The sequence below is a fragment of the Lathamus discolor genome, chromosome 1 (assembly GCF_037157495.1).
Source record: "Lathamus discolor isolate bLatDis1 chromosome 1, bLatDis1.hap1, whole genome shotgun sequence".
Classification (NCBI taxonomy): Eukaryota; Metazoa; Chordata; class Aves; order Psittaciformes; family Psittacidae; genus Lathamus; species Lathamus discolor.
In genome coordinates, this window is record NC_088884.1 from 133,583,195 (window position 1) to 133,596,010 (window position 12,816).

The window sequence follows — 12,816 nt, forward strand, 5'->3', positions numbered from 1 at the left end:
TCAGCCTGGAGAAGAGAAGGTTCTGAGGAGATCAATACCTAAAGAGGGCCTCCAAGAAATCTGGAGAGAGGATTTTTACAAGGGCATGTAGTGATATGACAAGGGGGAATGGCTTTAAACTAAAAGAGAAGAGATTTAGATTAGATCTTAGGAAGAGGCTCTTTACTGTGAAGGTGGTGAGACACCATAACTGATTGTCCAAAAACTCTGTGGCTGCCCCATCCCTGGCAATGTTCAAGGCCAGGCTGGACAGGGCTTGGAGCAACCTGGTTTAATGGAAGGTGTCCCTGCCATGGCAGGGGGACTGAAACTAGATGATCTTTAAGGTCCCTTCCTACTCAAACCACTCTGTGATTCTAAAATGTTTTAACACTGAAAAAGACATTGTATCTACCACCAAAACCAAGGAAGCAAACTAAGGATCAACCATTCTAATATTGGCTGTAAAATTCTAAGTACAAGATCCCTAGAAGTCAGACAACAACCTCTAGAAATGTGAGAACAGAAAACAGAATGTACTTGAGGATGAGGCTGAAATCAACTAATGGATTGCTAGTAATCTGGCTAGGTATCTCAGTTTTGAATTTGGAAATCTGGATCTTCTCTGGTCCTTCACATACAGTAGGATCTGCAGGACCTTCACAACCGGACTGTATACAAGACTTTGCTAACACAATACTTCCCTGACTATAGCTCTATGCAGAGACCAGAAGTGCCCAGCAAGCTGTCCATCACTGCCTGCAGCTTCCTGTACTGCCTAGTTTTTTAGCTGTTACTGGAAAAACTAATCGCAAGATACAGGTTCAATAAACCAATAAAGTCACATACTGCCTACCACAGCAACACACTGCTTCAAGCTGTCCGCTTCCCCAACACCGATCAAAGGGATGGCTTCTTCCACTGACAGACTGCAACAGAAGTAGACACTAACAGGAGAGTAGCACACCACAAACACCAAAGAAAGTATTCTGGATTTACACATCGCATCAAATTTCATTCAAGTATTGCTTTTGCTGACAAGCCCATGCCTCCTCCCCAACTGCCTCTTCCCCAAAGCTCCAAAATGGGGGACTTGCCAAAAACTCCTGGAAGTCCGTAACTGTTGCTTTCATTTTACCTGGCAGGTGTAAAGACTCCAGCTTCACAGGTAAAACATGGGGTTAGTCATGTTAGACATGTAGACAGGCATTGAAAGCATTTTGGTGAGAAGGGGCAGGGTCCTAGATCCAATCAAACTATCTGTGGAAGCCACCTGCAGTCATCCACAAACTCCAGAGTCATTCACTGGGACACTACACGTACAAAGCTTTATCACTTGGCCATGACTGCAGTGATTTTTAAAGGCCCTGACATAACAATGTATGAGACTTACATTTCTTACTTGTAGAAGGTACCTCTGAGGTGCTGAGAACTTGCAAGCGTAGACAGGTAATGAAATTGGAAACCAAAAGGAAGCAATGCAAGCATCTCTGTGTGTGTACTAGTTAGACAAGATTTGACAAGGATGGTATATTTCACTTGACCAGCTAATATAATCAGCAGACAACCTTTGGGCACAAACCCCCTTTCATTAGTGTGAAGTAGAAACAACGGATTAGGAAGACTAAACACGAATTACTGCTCTAATGGGAAGCCTAATCACATATGTCCTATCAATGTCACTCCCCAAGGATGCAGAGATACCTGTTGAGAAGGTAATAAGTTAACTGTGAGAAAAGGATGGTTACATCCCTAGGGAAAAGCCTGAGATAGATTTTAATCTGTGGAATTCCAAGCAGCTGATAGGAAAAAAATACCATAAACCTCGTTTTTCCCCTAGTTTGGTGTAGTTGGCTGCCTTACAAGCTTTATGTCCCCAAACTCCATCCAATTTCCCCAATGCTCCATCCCTGGCAGTATTCAAGACCAGGCTGGGTGGAGTCTTGGGTGATACGGTGTAGTGCGAGGTGTGCCTGACCATGCAGGGGGGTTGGAACTTGGTGATGTTAAGGTCCTTTCCAACCCTACCTATTCTGTGATTCTATGGTCTATCTTCACAGGCTTGCCTTGAAGCTTCTGCTCCTGCATCCACACAGCCCCAGGTCATATCGCCCTTGCCACTGAGACACTCGGGCACGGCCTGCTGCCCCTGGTGGAGGGCACAGGGCCAAGGGCTCTGCGGTGTGTCTGTCAGAGCAGCTTTTGAATACACACGTGAAAAGGAAGCTGCCACACACCAGACAGAAAGCTGTGAACTCTCCACTCCTTAGCGCCAGGACAACCGGTGGCACCGAGCCACACTTATAAAAGGCGCAGGTGCCGGGAAACACGCTTTTAAAAGTGAATTTAAACTTTTCTTTACTCTCCCCCCCCCCCCCCCCCCAAAATGTGCGCCCGGGCCGCGCTACGCGCGACGACGCAAAGCTGACCACGCCGCGCCGCCCCGGCCCCACAGGCGGGCAGTATGCGCATGCCCGGGATGCAGCAGGGCACGGACTGGAGGAAAGGTTTGTCGCTCCGCGGCTTCCGTCGGAGCGCACCCGGATGTGTCCTTCTGTGCTTGCCGTAGGCGGACATGGCGGAGTATTCCTGCGTTAAATCCACCAAGCTCGTCCTCAAAGGGGCGAAAGAGAAGAGGTGAGGAGTGGGCTGTCCGCCGGCACCGTCTGCGCCCGGCTTCCCGCAGCCGCGGGCGCTCGGGCCGGGAAATGCGGCAGCGCTCCCACTGCTCCGGGGCCGTCGGAGACTGGTTAGGGTTGGGACCTGGCTGTGCTGTGCCGTCCCGTCCCTCCGGGTGCGGATGAGCCTGGGCTGGCCGGACAGGGCAAGGCTCTGCGACTGTGAGCACCTTGCTCCCGCCTGGTGTCAGTTACCAGCTGCGGTGCGCCTTGGGAGCGAGGCCGTGCGAGAGAGCGGACTTGCTGGGGAGGGGACGGGCCGGAGGCACGTTCTTACTTCTTTACATCTCTCTGTGCAGCAAGAAAAAGCACAAGGAGAAGAAAAGGAAAAGGGTAGAGGATGCGGCAGAGCAACTTGATATTGTTGGTGAGCTGCTTTCCAGAATTACGTGACAGGGTGGAAACTAGGGGATGGCGAAGCCAAAGAGGTTGTTACAGGGCTTTGCAAAGGAAATGTAGCTTCTGTAGAGATTTGTGACTGTCTCAAAACGTTATTTGCATGTTGGGGTTTTCCTGGACTCCAGATAGAACTTCTGACACCAATGGGATGGATCTTCCACTTACCTTCTTAGCTGAAGCATGTTCTTATATAATCTCAAGCTACTTACCAGCTTGGATCTTTCTTCTTTTTTTTTCTTTCTTCCTGTTTTCTCTTCAATAGTATTTGCTTCAGGAGGAGAAACTTTAAGACTGTAATGCTGCTACCTAGTGAGCGCATTTGTATGTAAACGACTTAAATCTTCTGTTACTATCACTTTGAAAATTAGTGATTGGATTTCCTGTGCTTTCTGTTCTTACTCTGCCACTAGTTACTTTCTGACTGCATTCTTTAGTTCACTCAACCTTCTATCCTTTCAAAAAGAAAAGAGTCTTGGGGGGGCATTGTTTCTTGGATGATGCCTTGAATCTAATTCTATATGCATAAGTGGAATATTCAGGGTGTATAGGACAAGACAAATAAGTATATGTTATATAATGATATGGGAAGATTATTTCAGCTCAAGGCAGAATAACCTGCCGGATTTACCATCTGTAAAAAAGATATTTTCAGATTAATTAAAAATAGATATTGTCTTAATTAGGTAGGAAGTATTTGTAAAACGGTATGCTAGGAGAAAATTCTACTGTTTAACAGCTACAGATGTCATAATTCTAAGTCATACATGGGGGTAGGGATACCTCTAATGTTGGTAGAATTCTGTGGGGCTCAAAAATTCAAACACAGATTGGCTTGAATGACCTAAGCCTAAGGTTACAGCTCACCTTAAGTATTTTAACAGCAAGATGAGATAGTTTTTTATTTTCTGTTGGAGAAGCTAGTAATTGGATATGGCCCGTACAATGGTCCAGAGGAAAAAGAAAACACAAAATACCTTCCTTGCAAGGTGTATATTTGCTGCTGAATGGATCAGCTTGCTCTATGGACTAACACAAAGAAGGTTTGAAGTGCAGGAGCCTGTAACTAGGGATGACAGGATGGCTGGAGCAGCAAGACATCCCAGTTCAGCAGCAATCCTGTTAAGTTTGCTCTGTGCTATAAAATAATTCAGAAAGATCTTGAAGTGGCAATAGCAGTTGTATCTCTAGAATTTCAAATCTCAAAGAAGACACTCCTAGAAATACCATCGGTAACTGCTGTAATCCGAAGCTGTAATTACCCTACTAACTCTCTTTGTATTTTAGGAAACTGGTGGGCTGTCCGTAATTTTGGTGAAATCACGGGAACAATAGCTATAGAAATGGATAAAGGAGCGTACATCCATGCCCTGGACAATGGCTTGTTTACGCTTGGAGCACCACATAAAGGTTTGCTACAGGAAATTTGGAAATAAGTAGTTTTAATAATGAAAGGCACAAGAGCATAAAATGAGCTTGACATAGAGGCAAGTAGTTTTACAGCTAAAAAGGCTTACTACAAATAATGCAATAAACCTAGCCATAGCATGCAGATGACTTAAACCTAATGACTGTCAGTTTCACTGATCTAGTTTCTTGCTGGTTTATATGTACAATAAATTGAAATGCATTGGAAATGATCACCTGTTAAAGGCCATACTGCTTACTGGATAAAAGGCAGTATAACTTTTATTAAATCCTATAAAATCTTTATGGTGTCATTTCAGGAGTGGTACTGAAGGCAGATGAGTTTCAAGGCTTATTGCTACATCCTCATCTTAATATATTTGTTTTGTTGCTGCACAAGTGGGCTACTAATGTGGTCAAATAATTAGCTTGTCCTTACTTTGAATTTAAGAGCCCTCAGCCAGACAAGGAGTGCTCCAGAACACTGAGCTGTGTTTCACCTCCAGTGTGAGATCAAAGCAATGATGGCAGTATTCTCTCCTTTTGGTTTTGAGGGATAAAGAGGCTAGTAGCTTTTAGGATACTGAGTTGTGTTATCATATCTGAACCTTAGTACATTTTGTTGTGGAAAAAATATCATTACAAATAGATGAAGGTTTTCAAAGCCACCTGGAGAATTATGAAACATTCTCAACTGTAAATTACTTTATACAAGGACTGTCTTTATTTTGTCTTGCTGTAAGCACTCTAAATACATGAAATGAGCACCTGCATTACTTTCTTAAAGTGAAAATTCAAAAAAGGAATTTTTAAAGAAATAAAATATTGCAGCTTTCCACAGTACTTAGCAATGGCCATATTTAATTCTTTTTGGAGCTGCAGTATTAACAGGCTAAAATACTGTATGTTTAATACTTTGTACTTAACTAATGGAAAATTCATTCCTCAGATGATGAAGGCCCTAGTCCTCCTGAACAGTTTACAGCAGTAAAGTTGTCTGATACAAGGTAATTACTGAACCAATGTTACCAGCTTTGATAATTGTTATCTTTGTTTCTCTTGTGAATAAATGCTTTTATATTCTCTTGAGATATATTGTCTAGTAAAAAGTGTTTGTGATGTGTTAGATATTGTGAATTGCTTGAATTAAAAATTCTTTGCATTTTCTCTTTGAGGATTGCTCTGAAGTCTGGTTATGGCAAATACCTTGGTATAAATTCAGATGGACTTGTCATTGGACGTGCAGATGCAATAGGGTCAAGAGAGCAGTGGGAACCTGTCTTCCAAGATGTAAGCTGTTTGGAATAGTTCATTTGACTTTCTTAGCTTTTGACTGTATTTTAAATTAATCTATATTGATGGTCTTTGCCTGTCAAGTAAAAGCCGTTTGCAGTTTCTTCTATATTGTAACATATAAACTTCTGGTTTCCCAGCTGCAGTGCATTTCTATAATTGGAAGCTCTTAGAATACTTCAAGTTACTGCATTTTTGGACAGCTGTAAGCATCTTAAGAATACAGGAGCCAGCAAGTCCACTGGCTAGCTATTGACATGTCCATACATAAAAGATAAAATGCATTTGTGGAATTATTTGGTATATTGTAGAGAATAAATGTTGTGAATCATGGATTATATGCAAACTCTTTATACTAACAATATATGATATTCTATCTGCAGAAGAAAATGGCATTGCTAGCAGCAAACAGCCGTTTTATTAGATGCAATGAAGAGGGAGACATAGAAGCCAAAAGCAAAACTGCAGGGGAAGAAGAAATGATCAAGGTAATCTGTAACTTCCACAGTTACTTTGCAGTTGGCACAGATATTCAAACAAGCAGGTGTCTGTGTGCTGCAAATTACTGTTAATAGTTATAATAGCTTTCTATAAGCTGTCATGTGCTTTGGTCACAAGAAAGGTAAATGAGCTGTGGGGCTACATAAGCCGAGGTACTTCCAGTAGAGGCAGGAAGATACATTACCACTAGGGAAGGGCAAGAAGAAGGGAGGGGGCGGGACAGTCTGTGTGATAGTCCAGATAGTTCTGAAATAACTTCTTTATATGGAAGAGATAAATTACGACTGTAGCAGGGACAGAGAAGGTTTACCATGATATGCAGAAGGGAAGATCTTTTAAGTAAGAGAATGTAAAAAGACTATATTGACTTTATCTCGACATGGAAAATATATGTGTGCCTTCAGTTGCAGGTAGGTGTCTGTGAAAGCAATAATACTTTTAAATCAAGTCTCTGAAAAAGGCATTTTACCCCTACTAAAACTAAGAACTGCAATAGTGCTTCTCCGAGATGAAGGCAATCATGTTTTACAGTAGCTTTGAGGATCACGTTTAATATTTCTCAAGAGGCAGCTTTTGCTTTTAGTACAGCTGTTTCTTGTTGTGAATTAACCAATTTGCAAGCTGTGAACTTCCATTCTGTTACTAAGGATATGTTGTTGTCTTTATCTGGAACTTCTGGTTTTAAAAATAGAGGCATTTTCTGTTCTGTTTTTCTGTCAATGGCTAGATTCGTACTTGTGCTGAAAGAGAAGCTGAGAAGAAAGATGATGTTCCACATGAAGACAAAGGAAATGTTAAACAGTGTGAAATCAATTATGTGTATGTAGTTCACAGCAGGTTCAAGTACTTTTTTTGCACTTCTCTTTGGGGCTGTCTTTGGAAGGGCCAAGCTCCCACACAACTTTTTACTCTTTCCGCTCAGCAGGACAAGGAAAGAAAACAGGATGAGAAAGCTCGTGGGTTGAGATAAAGATGGGGAGATTGTTTACCAGATACTGTCACAGGCAAAATAGACTCAACTTGTAGAAAACTATTTAAATGTATTGCCCATTAAAGTAGATTTGGCTAATGAGAAACAAAGACAAAAATTAAAACCACCACCTTTCCTTCACCCACCTCCCAGGCTCAACTTCAGACTACTCTACCTGCTTCCCCAGGCAGGATGGGGTATGGGTCGATATATGAGACTTTCTCTCTGCCACTGTCCCACTTTTCTCCTGTTCAGGCATGGTCCTCTCCATGGGCTGAAAGGGAATATTCACTGCACTGCCTGAAGCACCTCCCTCGCTCTCCTTCTGAGTCCTTGATATTCACACTGCCATCTCGAAAACTTATGGTTTTATGTGTCCTCCTCTGCTTGTGTGGCATTTTGGCTTTTCTTAAATACATTTTCATGGAGGTGCCACCAGCTTTGCTGATGGACTCATCTACATCCTGCAGTGGCTCCAGCACAGGGCAGGCCCTGGCCCTTTCACACAGAGACCATCCTTGAAGCTCCCCACTACCAGCACCTTGCCACCTACACCCAATACTCTTTCCCTCCCTGACTTACCATGCTAGTAGTTGAAGAAGGAGCACTTTAGAACTTGTAACCACATCATGTTAATTGTGTAGGGCTTATTCCCATTTAGACTGAAAAAAAACCCCAAAAACAAAGCCCTGAGAATATCTTCATCTACAGAAGTCTTAGTATTTGGTACTGTAATAGTTTGCTTGGTTTTATTTAGCCAGTTGTCCACTGTGTAACAGAAGTTAAGATTCTTACCACAGCTGTTTCTTTAAAGTTTTCAATAAAGCAGTTACACTATTTTTATTTTTTTCCTCCTCCCCTTACAGAAGGAAATTCCAAAGTTTTCAAGACAAAAAGCTTAAAATAAGCAAAGAAGATACAAAAGCCCTTAGAAAAGCCAGGAAAGAAGGCACTTTTCATGAAATGCTGCTTGACAGGTACTTTGGAGTACAAGAAATAATGTCGTGATTTAAAAACTACTCAGAGATGGAATTATACTAAACCTGGGGTACAAAAGAGAGCTATATTTCATGGGTGGGCTGTTAAGCATTTCCTCTTGGGTCAGTGGTCGGCCTGAGTTCTGGGGCTGGCTTCTTTTTGTGGTCTGCGTTTTCACTTCTTAAACTGAGGTTCATAGGTTTGAATTTACCCCGAAATTAATTGTTTCAGAAAGCTTTAAGTAGGCTTTTCAGTCTGTTTAATACAGGAGAGTTGGGGGATACATTTTTTTTAACCACAAAATCAAGCTATTTTAACATTTTCAATATCTATGGCACCAAAGCATTTTGGAGGGTGGAAAGCTGCATTTTTAAAGAGAAATAGCATTTATTAAGAACACTCTTAACGCAATCTAATAGGAATAATCTTTTTCCCCACATGAGCTGAGACTACAGAAACTGTCTCAGATTTTTAAAACATTTTGTATCAATATATAGCAGAAATATTTGCATTAATTCAGTTGGTGGAATGCAGCAGACTATTCTGATGATTGCAAGTGATGGGGGAAGACTCCTGGGACATCAGAGATTGAGTGTCACTTTCAAATCACACTGAATCTGAATTCTATTCCTCAGGGTGGAGAAAATGCAATTTGTGATGATTTGAAGGGAAAGACAAGGTTAACTTTAGACATTGCAGTTCTAGCTCCTTAAAAAACAAAGTTAATTAACAAATCCAAAGTATTGTTAGGCTTTATATGTGTGTTACTGAAGTAAAGTTTAAGAAAAATTGCTTTTAATGCTTAATGCTTTGAGGCAGCTAAAACACCTTGGTGTAATCGTGTTTAGTCTTAATCTAAATCTTGTTTCATTACTTTTTCCATACAGGAGAGCAAAAGTGAAATCAGATAGATACTGCAAGTGACAACCAGCTGATCCATTTTCTTCTACAGCTTCGATGATAGTGTCATAATTGAAAACAAGAGTAAAACGTTTTGTAATTATTTTTTATTGAACGAGTTTTGCTGATGTTTTTATTACCTTATTTTTAAAGGGTCACCTAAGAGTTGTAATTAAGTGTCAAACTAATGTCATCTTTCCCTGGTGAATACAATTACATTTACTCTAAAACTACATGCTGTTGAAATAGTGAGATAATTATTTAATGGGAAAGAAATTGACCCACTGATTCTTCCAAAGCTGATGAAAGGAACCTGAATGAAGAGCCAGGGCAGAAGACATTAAGGGCTGAAGAGAACGGTGATGAAGTTCAAAAGCAAAATATGGTTAACACATTGAACGTATAAGTATGTAACTACCGAACAAGAAGAAATAATTGAAAATGTATGTCTTGGAACACATCCTCTCAGATCCTGCGTAGGGCATCTGTGGAGCCAGTGATTCAGGTAAGGACTGGGCCAGAATATTCAGATGTAGTCCCAAATATTGCATAGAGCACTGCATCAAGTGAGTACTGGGCCAGAATATTCAGCCTTCATAAAACAATGTTCTAAACAGATAAGTGATGTAATCCATATGTTGGAAAAAGTGTGGACAAGTCACAGAACCCTATTACAAATGAAAATGCAAGTGGTTTCATAAGAAAAGGGGATGGCTGTTTTGTGTTAGCAGGCCGCTTATTTTCCAAGAGGGAAAAAATGATTTTGCTGGTTTTTCTATGGCATGGACTTTATTTAATAAAAGAGCAGGGACTTTTTTTTTATGGTCATGTATAATATGCATTCCTAGTATCTCATAAAATACAGCACCCCTGTCTGCTCTGATTACTAAGAAGCTTTACAGTAACAACATCTCCATAGGAACTATCTCAGAACAATTGCTTACTCCCTCCACAGCTTCTGTAATCTGCGTCATAAAGATTACTTGGTAAGAATGTTGAGCATTTTCATGGGAATAATTTAAATTGTCTTTATGGAGATCCTCCTGGCTGTCAGTTTGAACTGCACATATAGTAGAAAACTGTAAGCTCATGCAAGATAATGATGTGTCTGAAAAGAGCACAAGAACAGACCAATAGAGCCTAGCCAGTAATGGCAGTTTATATTGGTCTAATTTGGTAGGCAGCTGGCCTTGAGGAAAAAGCACAAAGAATTTAAATACATCGTAACTGTTTAAACCTTTTATTGACTTTCAGCTTGAAAACAAATTATAGCTGGTTAAGGAAGGCTAGCTGAGGTTAGCAATAAAAGTATGTAATTTTTCAAAGAACTTAAAAAATATGGATATAGCCCACACACATTTTATGGAACCAGAAGAAGAAAATCTCCACAGGCTGGGCACATTCATGAGGTAACATTTTTAGAAGAGCAAACAGAAGTCTAAGCCTTCCACAGATGGCATTTTTAAGCTTATCATGCTCTATCAGTGCTTTATCCCACTTGAGTACAGAGACTTGCCACAGGGCTTTTTCTTCTAAGGCAGTGTAACTTACGTATTTGTTTTATACCTGTTAAACCTACTCTTTACCTAATAGCTATTTTATAAGAATAGGCACACTCACTAGTTCCTTGTTTGAATATCTGTTTTGGAATGAGAGCCTTTTCTTCCCACTTCAGCTTTTTCTGTTGACACAACAAATGAGAAATCAAAATGCTGCCTCTGGGGAGCTGGTTTGTGCAGCGATATTGGGACTGTTGTGCTTGTAACTTTCTTGTACTGACAAGTCCTTGGAGACCTTGTGTCATTCCAGCTGCTTCACAAGAATTTCTGTTTTAATGCGAATAGAAGTTATAACACAATGCTGAGAAATTAAATAAGCAAGGTTTGTGTTGAATAAAAAAAAATAGTAAAACAATCAAATGAGAATTTTCTCCTCAGTTTCCAGAGGTACAAAAGCCCCCTTAGTGGCTGGGGTTTTTTAAATCCTAGAGAACTGTCTTTTCCCTTATGTCTATCACTTTTCTGATTATTGTATTTCAGGAAATACTATTAACCAAAATGTAATAGTATCATGCGGTCACATAAACTGAGTGAATACGTGAGCTTCTTGCCAGTTCAACAGCTTCATTTTAAAGTTTTCACAGATTTTATTTCTCGTTCTAGTGCAAAACTTTTGAGTCTAAGCTTAGCGCATAGCAGGAATGACTAAAAGTTACCTTTATTTCCTATCAATTTCTAGTAACTATGCATTCTTTCAAGAATGCAGGCAATTGCTGGGAATGTCAACATGTTTGTAGTGAGTCTCTGTATTAAAACATTTGCAGAAAGAAATTGTAATTAGCTGAACTGATCCTCGATTCTGATTTATTTTTTTTTTTAGGTGTTTCCAGAATTATGTTAAACTTCCCTCACATACTGATAACCCAGTTATAAAATCTCATTGACTGTATCAGTTCTGGATATTTGGCTTGTATTAAGGGAATGGCTCCAAGAAAAATTAAAAGTATGTAAATTACCAATGTTAAGTTATTTGCAATATAACTTAAGCCCTGTGCAATGATGTAGTCCAGAGAAAAAGCTCCCAGTCTCTCAGTGGTCTTGAGAAAGAATAGTTGGCTTTTCCAGGGAATTCTGTGTATAGCCTGATTGCTCTCAAATAAGAATAGATACCCTGTCAATCAGCGAACCGTATAGGCAGAGCGTGAGGCTAAATTTTTTACCAGTAGCAGAAATGGTCAAGCAGATGAAACTGATTGTATGTGTAGCTTAGAGGCTTTACAATTGCAGTGTATGTCCATACACTCCATGACTCAGTTTTTGTGAAGAAGAGGGCTGTGCTGCCTTTTCCACGGTTAATAAAGGCCATATTTTGAGTTCTTACATTGTGAGAAAAGATGCATTGCGCATGTTTAGGTGTGACAGAAGCGAGTGCAGAATTTTCAAGGAGAAGGCCAAAAGGTAGGGCTAAAGAGACATTTGTTGGCAAATGTTGCTAGCTGGAGTCTGAGGAATTCTTGGAAGAAAATGCAGCATAGCTGTGGGTTTTGCTATCACAGGAAAAAAACTGTAATTGATTTTTCCCCAGAGCTCCTCAGTTTGGACTCAGTTCTGGGGATTAGGACTCAGTTCTGGTTACAGGTACCACGGCAGATGTCCCTCCCCAGAAATGTAAGTAACCTGGTGTACAACTGTCGTGGTTTAAACACCAGCATCATGGACCTGGAAGTGGCCATGATGCCAAAACTGTTCCTGGAAGTGCTGGGAAAGAGGTGGCACCACAAGGAGCAGGCTGCAGGCCAGAGTAATTATTTATTTGGCAGTCCATTGCAGTTGTCACTGATCCACAATCACTGTGAATCTTAAATGCATCTGAAGTGATGGTTGAAATAGACTGATGTGGCAGTATCTGGTTTTCCTTTCATGAATAGAAAGGAATTTTCCATTTCCTGTTTGTGTAAATAGGAGAACGCAAGGTGTAGGTGCTGTAAATAGGTCCAAGTGATAGTAACAGAAGCATTTTGTTAAAGACCTTGCAGTAACTGAAACAAAAAGAAATGCTACAGCAAGTGAAATGACATTGTCCTAAGAAGAAGTAGTACTGGATTCAGCAAGGGACAAGCAGCATTGCAGAGAATAAGGATACTGTAGTAGCAATGGGGTCACCCCTCTGTGTTGGAACTAATGATACACTAGATTCTTGCTAAAAAAATGTTGC

General features: G+C 40.6%; 1 protein-coding gene across 1 annotated transcript; it reads left to right on the forward strand.

Annotated features, from left to right (window-relative positions):
- Nucleotides 1-2,443: 2,443 nt before the first annotated feature.
- FRG1 (FSHD region gene 1) lies at nucleotides 2,444-9,217 on the forward strand. Its single transcript, XM_065696217.1, has 9 exons — nucleotides 2,444-2,616; nucleotides 2,957-3,024; nucleotides 4,341-4,463; nucleotides 5,410-5,467; nucleotides 5,636-5,750; nucleotides 6,137-6,241; nucleotides 6,982-7,073; nucleotides 8,091-8,201; nucleotides 9,090-9,217. The coding sequence occupies exons 1-9, from the start codon at nucleotides 2,555-2,557 to the stop codon at nucleotides 9,124-9,126; spliced, it is 771 nt and encodes a 256-aa protein (XP_065552289.1). The 5' UTR covers nucleotides 2,444-2,554; the 3' UTR covers nucleotides 9,127-9,217.
- Nucleotides 9,218-12,816: the final 3,599 nt, after the last annotated feature.